General features: G+C 37.2%; 2 protein-coding genes across 2 annotated transcripts; both read right to left on the minus strand.

The window, feature by feature from the left end:
- Positions 1-1,179: 1,179 nt before the first annotated feature.
- LOC145685230 (uncharacterized) lies at positions 1,180-2,124 on the minus strand. Its single transcript, XM_081757591.1, has one exon. The coding sequence runs from the start codon at positions 2,122-2,124 to the stop codon at positions 1,180-1,182; it is 945 nt and encodes a 314-aa protein (XP_081613717.1).
- Positions 2,125-4,305, minus strand: LOC145685231 (uncharacterized). The gene is made up of 2 exons (XM_081757592.1): positions 3,757-4,305; positions 2,125-2,781 (listed from the first exon to the last, which is right to left on the minus strand). The coding sequence occupies exons 1-2, from the start codon at positions 4,303-4,305 to the stop codon at positions 2,125-2,127; spliced, it is 1,206 nt and encodes a 401-aa protein (XP_081613718.1).
- Positions 4,306-17,046: the final 12,741 nt, after the last annotated feature.

The following is a 17,046-nucleotide window of genomic DNA, read 5'->3' on the forward strand; positions in this document are numbered from 1 at the left end:
ATAATACTTAAATATTAGTACAATGAATTACTTATCTTAACTTCTTTTCGCAGTTAATTGTTGCTAGCTTGCTGCTAAACCACGTGGTTGCTTGCTAAACTGTCATACTTTGTCTTCGGTCACACATAAACTGATTAACACTCTAAAACACCGTTAAGAACATGTGAATCTTGTATATTAATGAACATGAGTGTTACTCTAAAACCTATGAATAAATATGCTTTTCTGAAACTATTAATGAATATGTTTGCCTAGTTGCACTTCACAACACTTTGTCGAATGCACAGACACAACTTGAATAGCCAGTGTTGCCACAGTCCTAGCCCTCGAGTGGGCTGAAAATAGTACCAAATTGAAACAAAAAGGGCTGAATTCATTATACTATACCAGTTGTAATACATGCAGAGCCGTAGCTACGGGTGAGGGGGCGAGAGGGGCGGTTGCCCGGGCGCTGGTAGGAAGGGGCGCCGAACGAGCAAGAAGAAAGAAAAGGTGTCAAAAAAAGTAAACGACGCGACGCCCCGTAAAAGAATTGGCGCACTATTAAATCAATATTGTTAATTTACAAAGAAATACATTTGTTAAAAATTTTTATGCTCGCTCCGCTCGCAACTCAAAAATTTCAATAACAGTCACAACAAGTTTTTACTTATTATTTAAAGAAAGTTCTTATATACGATTTGTTAATGACTATGTAATACACAAGGTGTTGAGTAATGGCAGTGTGCGCAGAAGTGGTTTCAAAATCGGAAACGATCAGTCTGAAATACGTGTTCAGCGTTGTGATGGTGATGAGTTGTAGGAAAAGTCTTATTGACACTTTTGAAAATGTGTATTTGTATTTGTTAAATAGTGCTGAATTGGGCAGAATTGTACCAACTTTTTCACAAAAGGGGCTGAAAATGCCAGCGTGGTACCAACGGGCCGATGAATGAGAAAAAGGGCTGAATTTGGTACCATTGTACCAAGTGTGGCAACAGTGTGAATAGCACACTGAAGGCACTGTTGCCAGCCAATGCAAACACAACTCACTAAAAACTCACCAAAAAAATCACTAAAGAAGCACAAAGAATTCACTAAACCACTAAACTATATACAAAAAATGAAACTAATATGAATAAAAATAATGCACATATGCAAGCTTATCCATCCTCCCCCTCCTTGATTGGACACAATCAATTAATGCTCTAGGGGCAAAGGAATTAATTTAGCAACACTGCGCCGAAAAATGCCACTTTTACACTTCACAGTTGCCACTCGCACTAAATTATCACTGCCCGGATGACCTTCTTCAATCACACCTAACTTCCACACTTGAGGAGGAACATTGTCTTCTTTTAACAATACGACCATGCCCGGTTGTAGATTAGGCTGAGCTGACTTCCATTTTCTTCTTTGTTGTAACTGGTTGAGGTAATCCCTTGACCAACGTTTCCAAATATGCTGATTCATTTGCTGAATCCGTTGCCATCTTCCTAATCTGTTGATAGGTACGTCCAGTAGATCTGGTTCCGGAAGGCTGAGAAGTGTAGCTCCCATCAAAAAATGTCCTGGACTGAGATACATTGGATCTGTAGGATCATTGGAAATGGCTGTCAATGGTCTTGAATTTAGAATGGCTTTAATTTCAATAAGTAACGCATTCAACTCTTCGTATGTCAGACTTGCTGTTCCCGCTACACGCCGTAGGTGGTACTTCATGGATTTTATTGAACTTTCCCATGACCCCATGTGAGGAGATCTGGCAGGAATGAATTTCCATTCTAAACCTTCTTGAGCTGAGTATTCCAGGATGTCCTTTCGGTTAGTCTTGGATTCAAAAAATTGTTGCAATTCTCGATTGGCGCCAACAAAGTTTGAACCATTGTCGCTACAGATAGGTAAGCATTTTCCTCGCCTAGCAATAAATCTCTTCAATGCTGCGATGAAGGCTTGAGAACTTAAGTCTGAAACTATTTCTATGTGAACTGCTCTAGTGGCTAAACAGATGAACCACGCTGCATAGACTTTCATTTGAATTTTGCTGCGAATCGTGGGCTTGACATAAAAGAATCCTGCATAGTCAACTCCCAAGTGTACAAATGGTCTTGCTTCATTTACTCTCTCCTTGGGTAAGTGTCCCATTTACTGTGATGAACTTGTTGATCTCCACTTGAAACAAACCAAACAATTGTGTACTATTGCTTTGACTATCTTCTTAGTTCTTGGAATCCAATATCTGGTACGCAAAGATGCAATAAGAAGCTGTGGTCCTGCATGAAGCAACCTTTTATGTTCTTCTTTGACTATCAGGTGGGTGAAATGATGTCCTACAGGTAGGATGAATTGATGCTTGTTGTCGTACTCCAAGTTTGAATGTTCCAATCTTCCTCCTACTCTTAGCATTCCTTCCGTGTCCAGAAATGGAAAAAGATCCTTGATTGGGCTCTTTGTTGAAACTTCCATTTGTTGCTGCAAGTTCAATATTTCTTCATGATAGGTAGTATGTTGTACTATCTTGATACATCTGTGTAACGCTAAACGAAGTTCCGAAGCTTCAAGACTATCGGTTTTTGTTTCTAATTTCTTGGAAAGACAATTCTGTTTGAATCGCAAACAATATGCTACTACTCTCAACACTTTGTTTAACGATGAATATCTTTTCATAAAGCTTGTTTCATAAACTGCCACCAAACTTATCATGACTTTCTTCTCTTCTGGAATATTAGCTGGCTCATTTTGTTCTTGACATGGCCATTCTGCTGTGTGAAGAAACTCTGGACCATGCCACCATTCTCGAGACTGGATAAGAGTGTTGGGATCCGCTCCTCGACTAACTATGTCTGCCGCATTTTCTTTACTAGGCACGTGGTGCCATTGATTGATTGATGTGATTCTCTGAATTTGAGCCACTCTGTTGGATACAAATGTCTTCCAACGATTGGGAGGTGATTTGATCCATGACAAAACTATCGTCGAGTCTGTCCACAGGTGTATACCACTGACCTCTATATTCAATATGGATAGCGTTTTGTCTCTTAGCTTCGAAAGTAACAGTGCTCCACATAATTCCAATCTAGGCAAAGTTTGCTTCTTCAGTGGTGCAACCTTCGACTTTGAACAAAGTAAATTGACTTCAATGTTTCCTTGATCGTCTGTAGCCCTGATATACACTACTGCTCCAAAATTTTCTTCACTTGCATCGCAAAACCCATGTAATTGAATTTCCTTAACGTTCTCTGAAGACATTACGTTTCTTGTAATTTGTATCTTCGCCATCGCAGGTAACCAAGACATTAATTGATTCCACTCAACTTGTAGGACTGTGTCTAATGGGTCATTCCAATCCATCCCTGTCTTCCACAACTTCTGTAAGAAATTCTTGTATTTGATGACAATTGGAGCGATTAGACCTAATGGATCGAAGATAGATGACACTATGCTGACGACTTGTCTTTTTGTCATTGCAACATTACTTTCTACTGCAGTTCCATTTTTACAGATTTTGTTCGAAATTATAAGTTTGTCTGTTAATGGAATCCATGCTATTCCTAAAGTCTTAACACCGTCTTGCTGACCAAGTATGATTGGCTGTTGTTTTTCCCTGAAGTCTTCAGGAACTCCTTGAAGTACTTCTTCTTTGTTAGAACTCCATTTACAAAGCTTGAAACCTGCTCTGCTTAAAATATTAATAAGATCCTTCTGTAGTTCTAAGGCCTTTGACACGTTTGGTACTGATTTTAACACATCATCAATGTAGAAATTGTGTTTTATTACTTCTGCCGCTTCTGGAAATTCCTTGGAATTTTCCTCCGCTATTTGCTTCAGACATCTTGTTGCCAAGAAGGATGCTGACGAAGTCCCGTACGTCACTGTTTGTAGTTCGTACGTCTGGATCGGTTCTTCTACTGAGTTTCTCCAAAGAATGCGTTGTAAACACTTGTCTTCATCATGAATTAATATTTGGTGGTACATTTTCTCTAAGTCTGCTGTAAATGCAACTGGGTACAACCGAAACCTTAAAATAATGGAGTACAAGTCATCTTGAACAATTGGCCCAACTTGAAGAATGTCATTCAATGATTTGCCATTAGACGTTTTTGCACTTGCATCAAAAACCACTCTTAATTTAGTTGTTGTACTGTCCATCTTGACTACAGGATGATGTGGAAGATAACAACTGCTGCTGCTGTTCACGTCTTCTTCTGTAACTTTTCGCATGTGACCCAAACTTAAATACTCATCCATGAAGGCGGCATATTGTTTATGAAACTCAGGATTTTGTAGCAATCTTCTTTCAAGCTGCTTAAATCTTTGTAGTGCCATGTTGTAAGACTCTCCTAAAGCTGCATTCTCTTCCTTCTTTGGTAATTTGACAATAAATCTTCCATCTCCATTTCTGGTTGTATTTTTTAAAAAATGCTTCTCACAATGTTCTTCTTCCGGCGTATAAATCTTAGTCTGAAGATCTTCGAGTTCCCAGAATTTTCTCAATTGTGTATCCAAGTCTGTCTCCATCTGAGCAAAACATGAAATTACCGACTGGTTGGCTTCTTCGGGTATTGAAGGCATATTTCCGACGACAACGTATCCTAGCTTCGTTTCCTGCAAAACTGGATAATTTTCTTTTCTAGTCTTCTGGCCTGGCTCAAGGAGACTGTAGAATAACCCCGCACCTATAAGCATGTCTACTGAAGACGAGCGATTAAAAATTGGATCGGCTAAACAGATATCTTTTGGCAAGTTCCAATTACTGTAATCAATATCCTTAGAAGGTATGCAACCTGTAATGTTTGGTAATACTAAACAATCGACCACTGCATTAAAATCACATGTTCGTGAATAAATATGAACTTCAACACTGTACTGAGCTTCGGAGGTTACAGAATTGATACCTCTAATGGGAACACGATTTTTCGTTTTCTTGAGACCTAATCTATGAACTAAAGCTTCGCTTACAAAATTCGATTGAGACGCTGCATCTAATAACACTCTGCATTGTTGAAAACGACCTTTAGTGTCTGTTACGTTAACTAACGCTGTTGCTAATAAGACTTGCTGACCATAATTAATCTTAAATGAGCAATAAGAGTCCTGTGGTTGAACCTTAACCTGATTCTGTTCCTTAACTTTAGGTACGTTAGTAGTATTGTTATTTGTTTTGCTTGAACTGTCTTTGTTAGTAGCCTCCTGAGTAGTATCTTCATGCAACAGTGTATTATGCTTAAAATTGCATTTCTTACAAGTACTTGATTTGCATGCCCTTACTTGATGTTTATTACCTAAGCAATTAAAACATAGTTTATTTTGCTTCACGAGCTCCTTTCTTTGATTAATGTTGGCACTCAGAAATTCTGGGCAACGAAAAACAGCATGCGTTTCTTTGCTACGGCAAATATTACATGCATTTGGAAGCACAGTAACAAACGCATTCACTTGACTGTTATTCTTTCTTTTTGCTTTGGAATCTACACTTTTGTTGTCATAAGTACTTTCAGATTGAGTCGGACGAATGTTTTCTAACATTTGACAACGACCTTCTAAAAATGAAAATAATTCCGATAACGATGGAAAGGAGTCACTACTTTGCTCAGCTTCCCATTCCCTTTTGCTTGCCGAATCAAGTTTTTTTACTAAATGTTGTGTTAGGAGTACGTCATGCAAAGGTTTGTCCAAATTCAATGCTTCAAGGGCTTGAAAATTACTACGTGCAGTATTTACAAATTGTCTAATGTCTTTAGCGTTTTCTTTCATTACTGGCTTGATATTGAGCAACCCTCGTACATATGTCGAAGCTATCAACCGTTTGTTTTCGTAGCGTTCAACAAGAAGCTTCCATGCAATTTCGTAATTTACTTCTACCGTTGGCAGATTTGCTATTAATGTAAACGCTTCTCCCTTGAGTGATGTGCGCAAATATTGAAACTGACAAACTGTACTTAATGATTCGTTATTGTGAATAAGGGAAATGAAAATGTCCTTAAAGGGCGACCACTCCTCGTATTTACCGCAAAATGTGGGCAAGGAAATTTTAGGCAATTGTACTGAACTACTACTAGAATTTCCAGCTTTGTTATTTGCTGTCCCTGAATCCGTTTTTTGTTCAAAACTTTCAATAAATTCTTGTAACTTAACCTTTGAATCATAATACAGTTCCTCGAATGTAATTCTGTGCGTTTCTTGTTCACCCGTCTCATCCAAGAGCTCTATTTCTGACTGTATCTCATCAAACTTAATAAAAACCCCTTCAAGTGCAACTAGCCTTGTTCTTGCTTCTTGTATGCTAGGTTTATTTTCATTCTGTAGTTTTTGAAGAAATGTCTGTATTCTTGTTGCCTGACCTTTGACCGAAGCACGTTTCTTAATTAATTGACCCAACTGCACTTCTGCCATTGTTTCAGTCTTTCTTTTTTTTAACTACTCAAACCGCTGACAATATATTTTTCTTTTTTTTACTTCTGAGTGACCTACAAACGTGTAACCTTGAATTCAGCTGGGTTGAATGCACACACACCACTGTACTGATATGAACAGTTCTGTCCTGCCTATGACAGCCAACACCCACACAAACACACACACGAGAACAAACAATTCAAAGTCACGTTTCTCGTTCTGATATCCGGCCCGGAGGACCAAAAAAATGATGATGTATGAAGGGGTGATATGTTTATGTACTTTATTTACAAATCACACATATCGCATCCAAAGCTAATGAACTGTATGATTAAACCCATTTTACTGATTCACCCAGATATCATGAAGGAACGAGAAATAAGACTTGACGAACAATTTAGCTGTTACTTGCTTCAATTCTTATTCAAAAGTACATGCGTTAATATGATAAATATGACATGCTTTGTTCATAGGTTAATATAATGACATAATACTTAAATATTAGTACAATGAATTACTTATCTTAACTTCTTTTCGCAGTTAATTGTTGCTAGCTTGCTGCTAAACCACGTGGTTGCTTGCTAAACTGTCATACTTTGTCTTCGGTCACACATAAACTGAGTAACACTCTAAAACACTGTTAAGAACATGTGAATCTTGTATATTAATGAACATGAGTGTTACTCTAAACCCTATGAATAAATATGCTTTTCTGAAACTATTAATGAATATGTTTGCCTAGTTGCACTTCACAACACATTGTCGAATGCACAGACACAACTTGAATAGCACACTGAAGGCACTGTTGCCAGCCAATGCAAACACAACTCACTAAAAACTCACCAAAAAAATCACTAAAGAAGCACAAAGAATTCACTAAACCACTAAACTATATACAAAAAATGAAACTAATATGAATAAAAATAATGCACATATGCAAGCTTATCCAAGTTGAGTCATAACAACTGGCGAGCTAGGTTGTTGTGTTCAGCGTCTCTGTGAAATACTTTGTGCTATATTGCAGGAAAGATTTCCCATCTAAAGCTGTTTAATAATAAAAGAAAAATAGTTCTTTCATTCTATTTTTGATGACAATGGCCAGTTCAAGTTTCTCATGTATTATTTGTGGGGAAGAATTGGCAGGAGATACCGTAATAGTTGAAAAGGGGCTGAAAACGATTATTGAAAGTAGCTTAAAGCCCAACGATGGGCTTCATGAAAAGTTGGAAGGAAAACAAAATATTACAGTTCATAAAAGATGCAGGCAAAATTATACTCGACCTTCGAGTATTAACGCTGCTATTAGAAAATAAGATAAATGCGAAAGTAATCCATCTTCAATGGCATCTTCGGTTTTGAGGAGTTCGGAAGTGAACTTTGACTTTAGAAAAGATTGTTTTCTTTGTGGAAAAGATTGTTTTCTTTGTGTGTGCAGAAATTGACACAAATGCACCTTCAAGCCTTATAATGCTGTTTATCTTTGCAGAAAGATCAGGAAACTGGAATTTACATCTGAATACAACAATTCAAATGCTCCCATATTTTCATGCTGCCGCACATGTCCCCTATGCTAAATCCGCCCATTTGTATGCACAAGAGATGTGCAAACTTCAATCAAAACTCACAAATCAAGAACTAGTTCTTTTTAAGGAGAAAGGATTCTTCACTATTAGGCGGAAAGGAGGACTGACACATGGCCGTGGCATTACTGACAATACTCTTTCAAAATGGGTACTTGGAACACCATTCTTTCTCAAAGTCCATGAGGGTGTAGAAGATTTTTTCGGAACAGCAATGCAGTTTAGCGAACAGCACGTTGAACTACGAGAATTCAGAAAGAAGAAAGACTTGTCAGACTTACAGAAGTTTACAGCTTGGTTACAAGAACACAATCCTTTTACAAAGTTGTCTGGTGAACTGGTCTCTTTGGCCACTGGGTTTGTTTGTGATGATTCAGTAAACTGTGATCAAGCATACGATGTCGGTTTGTCTACCATAAACAAAGTTAAAGGTAAAAATTTCGAAGAACTCAAACTGCACAGAAAAGATATGGTGAAGACACAGGCAGCACAGAAGTCAGCAATAGTAAGATCAAAAGAGGTCAATATCAATTCTCAACAGCTTTTTAATCGGATATTGTGTGTCTGTGATAGCGCCAGCAAATTAGACATATTTCGAATATGAATTGGCAGTACGCCCACCAGCTCTGTTTGACGAAGTTTCTCTTCGAAAAGGTACAAAATCATCCTTGATGAAAGTTTTTGAAGAAGGAATCATCGAAGAACTAGATGTAAAGGATGCAACATATATTGTAGACGGAGGGTTTCTTCTTCACCATCTGCCATGGCCAAACCATGGTATTTGATGGTTACCCTAGTGAGCCTACCACGAAAACTGAAGAACAAAGCAGGAGAGCGGCGAAAAAATCTTCATAAGATAATTTTTTGTCAAAACACAGTCTGTGCCACGGGAAAAGACGAGTTCTTAGGTAATAGAAACAAGAAGAGATTATCGTTGGCTCTGGGGTCTGAACTCGTGAAACGTGGATTGACTGTAATTACAGCAGAGGAAGACGCAGATGTTGACATTGTAATGACGGCCATTCAACAGTTGAAAACTGCTTCAAGAGTTATTGTTGTAGGATCTGATACTGACCTGGTAGTCTTACTTACTGCTTTGTCTCCTGAGAAAGAAAGTGCTTCTGTTTACTTCTGTAAAGAGAAAGGTGGTGTGACTCCGAACACACGGTACTTCAGGATCGAAACATTGATTGAAAAGTTTGGAGATTGCCGGCAACTACTTTTCTTCTATCATGCGTTTACAGGATGTGACACGACATCGTGTTTTTATGGTATGGGCAAATTAAAAGTAATAGATATGCTCAAATCTCCGGAATTTCAAAACTGGGCCAGAGTGTTTTTGGATATTTCAAAATCTAAAGGAGAAATATTATCTACAGGTGAAAAATTAGTTTTGGCTTTGTATGGTTTGGGAAAATTCTCAAATTTGAATGAAGGCCGATACCACAGATTTTTGTCTTTGACAAAGAAAAGTTCACTAAGATCTAACTTTGACCTGGCCAAACTACCTCCAACTTCTGAAGCGTGTAATGAACATTCGCTCAGAGTATTTTTGCAAGTACAGAAATGGTTAGGGAATAAATTTCCTGACACAGAATGGGATTGGAGGATAGAATTAACTAAAGAAAACGGACGCTCCAAAAAGACGTTGAAACCTATTCCCACATCCAATCCATTTGCACCAGACGAGCTTCTGTACATAATATCATGTTCGTGTAAGCAAGGATGTGGCCAATACTGTAAATGTAAAATAACTAAAATAGATTGCTCTGCAATGTGTGAGCACTGTAGTGGGCTGTCTTGCCTAAATTCACATTTCTATTCCGAGGAAGAACTTGTAGAATCATCATCCGAAAATTAAATAGTATACTGTATAGCTACGGAAGATTTTGAAAATATTGCAGTAAGCATAGGGAACATGTTCAAAATTAAGATGTAAACATAATAAAAAATGTTATAGATATAATTTCATATGCTAATTGACTGAGGAGATCCAAGGCAAAAAATAGGGAAAGGAAGAGCAAACAAAATATTTCAAATTTTTATAGTTTATTTGTTTATCTAGAAATTATTAGATTTATAAAAAAAATAGAAAATAAAATAAAATAATTTTATCACTTTTTAAGAATAAAACAGAATGTGAAAATTATCAGTGTGTTGAATAGTTTTGGAGATAATACCTTTTGTCAGAAACACTTATTTTTAAATTTAGAATGGTAATGGGGATAGAGTAAGGGTTAAAGCTTCACAGGGGAGGCAGGACTAAACAAAAATGCTTTTCTAACAATGCAGTGGCTTATTATTTGCAAAACAAAAAGCTTTGTCTTTTTTTTTTTTTCGAAATAAAACATAGTGACTGATATTTGAGGCGAAAATTTGAGCCAGCTCGTCTTCAAACTTACCTCGCTACATGGCTAATTTTAAGAGTAACCCCCACAATATATACACCGTTGAAAAGATAATTTTATCCTCTTTAAGATTTATTTGAAACATTTTTCCATATCACAACTCACTAAGGAAATATAAGAGGAAAAACAAAATGGCGCGGGCGATTTTTTTCATTTTTTACTCTTTAGGTTAAAATTGCCAAGAAACCATTAGGTTTATGAAAAACTTTAAGGAATACGAAATTGTAGAGCACATTTTACAGATTACGAGAAAAGAAGAAGCATGTCAATATGTCCATTAGTTTTGAAGATATGGCCTTTTTTATAAAACGCCCATTTTTTAAATTTGAGGGGGCGTGGGGGGGAAAGCTCCAGGGGGAGGGGCGAGGACTTTTGGGAAAATGTTCCTCTCATAGTGGTCTATTACTTGGGAGAAAATCAGCTTTACCCAAATTTTTTCCTTGCAAAAACCTTTATTGACTGGGCTATTCCCAAACAATGGAGGCTACCCTTGAGACGCATAAACGAAAATCAAGACGGCACAGATTACTGAAAGACCATGAATTGCAAAATTATTTTTACACTCTAAAGGCGTCACATTTTTTTTTTTTTCAATCACGATTAGCTAATCTTTGTATTGAACAAACTTCCAATTAAATATTGAAATTTTATTTTACTGATTCCAATATGTATTCTATGGGACAGAAACATGGACATTACGCAAAAGCGATTAAAAAAAATGGAGGCTTTTGAAACGTTGGCATGCAGAAAAAAGGAGAGAATTAGCTGGGTTGAACGAAAAACGAATGAGGTGCTAGAAATAATAGCAGTAGGGGAGAAAAGAAGAATTCCAGATGTAATTAAGAGGAGGAAGAGGAACTGATTGGCACATTGGCTGAGGAGAAACTGTATTATGAAGGAAGTACTAGGGTATGGTGAACGGAAAGAGAGGGAGGGGACGAAGGAGACTAGTTGAAGGAAGGTATTAAAACAGAGAATTGTTGCGTCAAGACGCAGAGACTAGCTGAGGACCACCGTACATAGAATCTTCTCAGTTGCAGCAAGTGACCTGCCATTAATGGCAATGATAACGATGATGATGATATGTTTAACAATATTGGCCAAAAAAGAAAGAAAAATAAAATAATAATGATTATAATAAAACCTCTCAATATTTTAGAATAATTTGAGTGAAAACTTAAAAAGACTCAACTGTCTATGTCCTTTGTGTAAACTCAATTTCAAAACAACACTGACAACGTTTAGAAGGTGTTTCCTGACACCAAGATAAGACAAAGAGTATAGACCAACCTGGGTGCATAAATGCTTCCTTTCAAAGTTATAGGCTACTGAAAACATGAAAAAATGAGCTTCAAAGGTACATAGCTCCAATACTATGGGGCCTACCGTAGTCGGGTCGTGCACTATCCAAAAATACATGCTTCAGAATCCTAAGGTACTCACGCAACATTTTCTTATAGAGGTATTTTGGATACGAGCATATATCTGAAGTACTCACCAACTACCTCTATAAAAATTGTTGAAGAAGTACCGCAGCATCCGGCCATGAAATCAAGCTTGTGGTCACATGCACAAAGTTTTTGTCAATGTCATAAAAATGCTTTTCGATATTAATTTTATGAGCACATATTAGAAATTTCCAACGGATGATTGAGCCTCGGAGCCAAGGCCATACCCATGTAGTCGACACCTATGGTGTACGGAATCACCGATGTTCAATACTACATTTCTCTTTAGTTTTGGAAGAACACCACTAATATGTTTTGAAATAAAATGAAATATCTAGTTTATCGTCCCACGTTTATGCATCGAGATTAAGGAAGACGGTGATGATGAGAAATAAATGAAATGGTGGAATGAAGAAAGTAGGAGGAAACAGGAAAATTCCGAGAAAATCCACGCACACGGTGTTTGTCCGCCATAAAAACTCACATGGCGCAAGATGGGATCGAACCAGAGACTCCATGCCAGGGGCCCCATGACCCTAAGGGACCCCAAGACTCTTGCACAAACTTCAAGACCAAGACTCTTGCGCTCATTAAATTTATGGGCAAGGAGAGGGAAATTAGCCCTGCTGTCCCCGCGTTCCATCAACGCCCTTGTCTAGCGGTTGTCCTATGAAACTCTAGCACACACCCTTACACGTGGTTTTTAATTAATTTATTTCGGACTCTTTGCCACGAAGATACTACGTTTGTACATTTACTGAGAAAAGTGATCTTTTCTGAAAATGGACTTGGTTTCCTTGTGCTCTGAACACCCCATATCTAAAAATATTCTTAAAAGCCTAAGTTGGAGCCAAATTTATCCTGCAACCCAAGTTTGTTCGAAACGTATAAAATTAGTTTGTTTAGTTTGATTGCTTACAATTTTACATCAGTAGCAAGGCTACATGAGACAGAGTTTATTGTTTAAAGTGGGATCCGAACCACTAATTTTGAAATTTTACCTCGGATTGCAGCAGGGTGCGAATTACCGGGGGGGGGTGAGGGGGATTTCCCCCCTCAATCGCATTTTGTTCCCCCCCAAAAGAAGTCAGCTGAAGTATCCCCACCGGGGATGCTCGCGTTCCCCCTCAAACTATGCTTAGTATAACTCCAAATTTCACTGATTTTTGTTATTTCTTGTAAATTTAATCTTCTAGCTGTATTTCGAAATGATCGATGTAAACTGTTCAGTTTTGGTCATTTCTACTTACCAGCTAATTACCCACTATTTTCAACGTTGTTTAGTATAACTATATTATTATGACTACGGTTGTTACTTGCAACTGTACCTTCGTACCCTTCAGTTCGTCATCGTTTGTGAATTTGAATGTACTAATTGCGTATAACAAAGCCACATATAGATTTATAAATGTTCTTAGCGGTTGGCCAAGAAGAAGTAAACAAATAGCTTCTTCTACCATACTTTGCGAAGTTCGGATATGTCTTATTGATCCTCTATATTTGTATCGATTATCATCTTATTTTAATTTTTGTTATGACATGTTATTTCATTTTCCAGTGTACTCTTTGTTAGTACATGGTCTTCATTCCCTAGTAGGTTGTGTGTATGCAACTCAAAAGTTGCATTTAATTTGTGATAATTAGCATAGTAATCACTGCTTTTACAGTTTACGGAAATGAACTTTTGAAACTGTACTCAAAATCTGAGATATAGGTACTCTCTCGTAAGTATATGTTAACGTACACGCTGGGGGATACGCTCCTAGTGAGCAGACATGTTAATGAAGGTGATTTTTAGGTGAATAAGCGAATAATTCAAGATTTGTTTCAGCATTTGTTAATACGACTGGTTCTCCGTGTCATTGTCCGTGTCTGTATAAGCATTTCAACTGGAGCGGGTTTTTTAAAAGTTAACCCTTCATTTTTCCATCTTTTCGCTGTACAACTTCAGTGTAATGTTTTACTTTATTTGAATAACGTAGCCCATAGTGAATCAACTCATCTTCAACCTAACAGTAAAGCAATTTTTAAGTGTTGACTTTCTGTGCCCATCACGGAATCGATATTTGGAGAAAAAAAAGTCGTGATGAGCACAGCTTTAGCGGGAAGTAGAAGGACAAGCTCGAAATTTGAATTGAGAGATTTTAAATATTTGGCCTTCGATTTGACCTTATGTGAGAAATCGGGACCAGCAACAATCCATTTCTTATTTGATAGGCTAATATATAGATTTTCTTTTAAAAAAAAAAATGTCCGGTTTAACTGATAATTTCAGTCGTTTTCACAAGACTGAAGTAGGTTTCTTTTCGCAACCTGTATGTATTAATGCAAAGTGGAAGCTTTCAATGAGTGGAAAAATTAACATATGCTTGTGATCATGGCTATCGCTCGAGCCGAATTATTAACTAAATAAACCTTAGAGAGCTACGGGGACAAGAGTGAGTACAACATTAAAACACGTTCAGAAAGGTTTAGTGGGGTGTGTGTATGTCAGACAATATATATGTGCATAGTTATTGTCGGTAGATTTATTAAATTAATAAATCTCTTATTTATTACAGATGTCACACACACACACACACACACACACACATATATATATATATATATATATATATATATATATATATATATATATGGAGGGTAAGGCATTTTATTGTCTCATTTTGAAATTTGAACCTTCAGACTATGTCCTTTGGTCTAATTTTATCCCCCCCCAATATAGATGATCTAATTCGCACACTGGATTGCAGTCAAAATCTATATAGCAAATTCCGGGCGTCTCGTACCTCTACCCTCAAAATATAATGATAAAAGACTGAATATTGCGCTCTTTAGCGTGGTGCATACATACAACGAACAAATGTAAATCAAGTCGTCCCAGGAACCTCACTGACTGCGACAAGGATGTGACCAGAGATGGAGTGGGTCAGTGGGTCGGTGGGTCAGTGGGTCAAGTTTTCTGAGTGGGTCAGTGGGCCGTGGGTCAACAACATGTGACCTACTGTGACCCACCACCCACCGTGACCCATTGCGACCCACCACCCACCATGACCCACTGTGACCCACCACCCACCGTGACCCACTGCGACCCACCACCCACCATGACCCACTGCGACCCACCACCCACCGTGACCAACTGCGACCCACCGACTCAGTATGATCTACCGACCCTCTCTGCTCACTGCATTGTAGACAGTATCTTCTGAAGACTGGTAAATTTGTCTCCGTTTTACTTTCAAGACCTTCATTTCCCTTCCTTTTCCACTTGTTTCTGTCTACTTACCTGAGGTGAGTATATCTAACCAAGTGAAAAAAGAACTTCAGGCACTTTTGGATATTGATATTTTTAATAGTAATAATAGCAATAGGACTTACACTACAACTTGGCTTTTGAGATTTGTGAATTTTTAGAGCTAACTACTGGAAAAAATACATTTTTGAATCACTGTAATATATAAATTGTTATATAAAAAATTGAATGTAACTATGTGTATTAGTCCACCAGCGAACGAGTGCGGGCGGCCGATTTTGGAACTAAAATACAAACAACAGTGTTTCTAACCGGATCACTTGTAATTAATCTATCACAGTTGTTTTAGCCCTGTTCATAATAAACCACTTCACGCATATGTTCAAGTTAAGACAAACACAATTTCAAAAGTTATGGAAGTTATTTTCAGAACATTTTAAGGGACTGCAAAAAAAAAAAAAAAGTACATACACCCTCCATATTAATATGACAATAACTTGCGAATAAACTAACCACAGTGTTGTACAAAGGAACACTGAGAACTTCGTAGCATTAGAGTGTAAGGAATTCCTAATTCATCTGTTAACGAAACCTCCAAGTTCATCTTTGTGAATCAAAGTTATACTTTGGCAACTGCGCTTTCATTGTTTAAAGCAAGTTCTATTGTGTAGTTTTGAGATAAGGCGTCTTCGAAATTGCTACCAATTTGGACCATGTGATCGATCGATTGACAGTACCTTCAGTAACAAATTTGCATTGAGATCATTTTCGGATGTGCTGCAAAAGACTGGTGAGAGAGAAACTGATAATCTAACCGCCTCCGAAGGAGATTTGGATCAGCCCCTAATTAAGAAGGTAGATAAAGATAACTTTCTCTGATATCTAACCTGTCATTATTTAGCATGGTTTGGTAATTTAAAAATCCAGTATTTCTACCATATTTTGAAAAAAAAATATTGAAAAGAAATAAACCCAATGTTACATTGAGGCGGTAGGGGAGCGATTAAAATTTAAAGTGGGGAGCCTGACAATCGATTTCTTATAGCTCGTGAAATTCAGAAAAAATGAATTTCATATTAAAAAAGAAATACAAAATAAATTTTCAGGGTAACTCTTACATTCATTATGTTATTATAAAGTTGATGGTACTTTTGAAATTGATTAGAGTGAATAGATATGTATTTAAGTAACAAAACCACTTGCGTAAGTTTTTCAAAATATCAAGTTAGAAGAACGAAGTTTGTCTTCCACTGCTATTTCATTGCTCAAAGATATCGGCGATGAAACAATTGGCCGGAAATCTACGTAGCACATTTTAGTACTTACACTTGAAATAAAAATACAGCTGTTTAAAGACGATTGATTACCTTTGTCTTTGAATTTTATATGTGCACACAGGATTTGTTAAACAAGACCGTACATCTGATATGTTTGAACTATATGCAACTTATGCTCACGGGCTAAACTCAGTCTTCTGAAGTCAATCGACAAATGATTACGTGTTACAGACAAAAAGACAACACCAGGCTCCCAAGTTTTAAAATTATGTGTATGAAAACAGATAATAGAATTAATTCTTTGTCACAAGAGACCTAGGGTCTGAAAGAAATTCAGAGGGAGTTCAAAGGGAATTTCTATACTCATAAATAAAAGTTGTGAATTTATTGTGTATTGAACGAATGATATTTATGCTTACATTACCCATACGCTGATGTTTTATCGATACTTTTATTTCCAAAAGGCTGGATTACGATTATAATCCTAAAAGAAAGATACTGTACATTGTAATCAGGTTTTACAAGGCAATCCCGAAAGACAAGCTATCCAATCCCGTAGCCCTTTAAAAAATTAAGGAAAATTTATTCTTCACTTCCTTTTCCCCCAAAGGGTTCACATTAATCGAAACAATGAAATGAAATTTCTTTAGTTTAACGTCCCATGATTATGCTCTTTATGCTAGAGGAGACAGATGATTAATGAAAGTG

This window comes from Thermobia domestica, chromosome 5, assembly GCF_964235325.1.
Source record: "Thermobia domestica chromosome 5, izTheDome1.hap1.1, whole genome shotgun sequence".
NCBI classification, from domain to species: Eukaryota; Metazoa; Arthropoda; class Insecta; order Zygentoma; family Lepismatidae; genus Thermobia; species Thermobia domestica.

Coding starts and splice junctions, on each gene's coding strand:
- LOC145685230 (XM_081757591.1), bottom strand. CDS start 2,124: ATGGGACACTTACCCAAGGAGAGAGTAAATGAAGCAAGACCATTTGTA.
- LOC145685231 (XM_081757592.1), bottom strand. CDS start 4,305: ATGGCACTACAAAGATTTAAGCAGCTTGAAAGAAGATTGCTACAAAAT. Junction 2,782..3,756: donor AATTTCCAGAAGCGGCAGAA/GTAATAAAACAC, acceptor ACTCTTATCCAG/TCTCGAGAATGGTGGCATGG.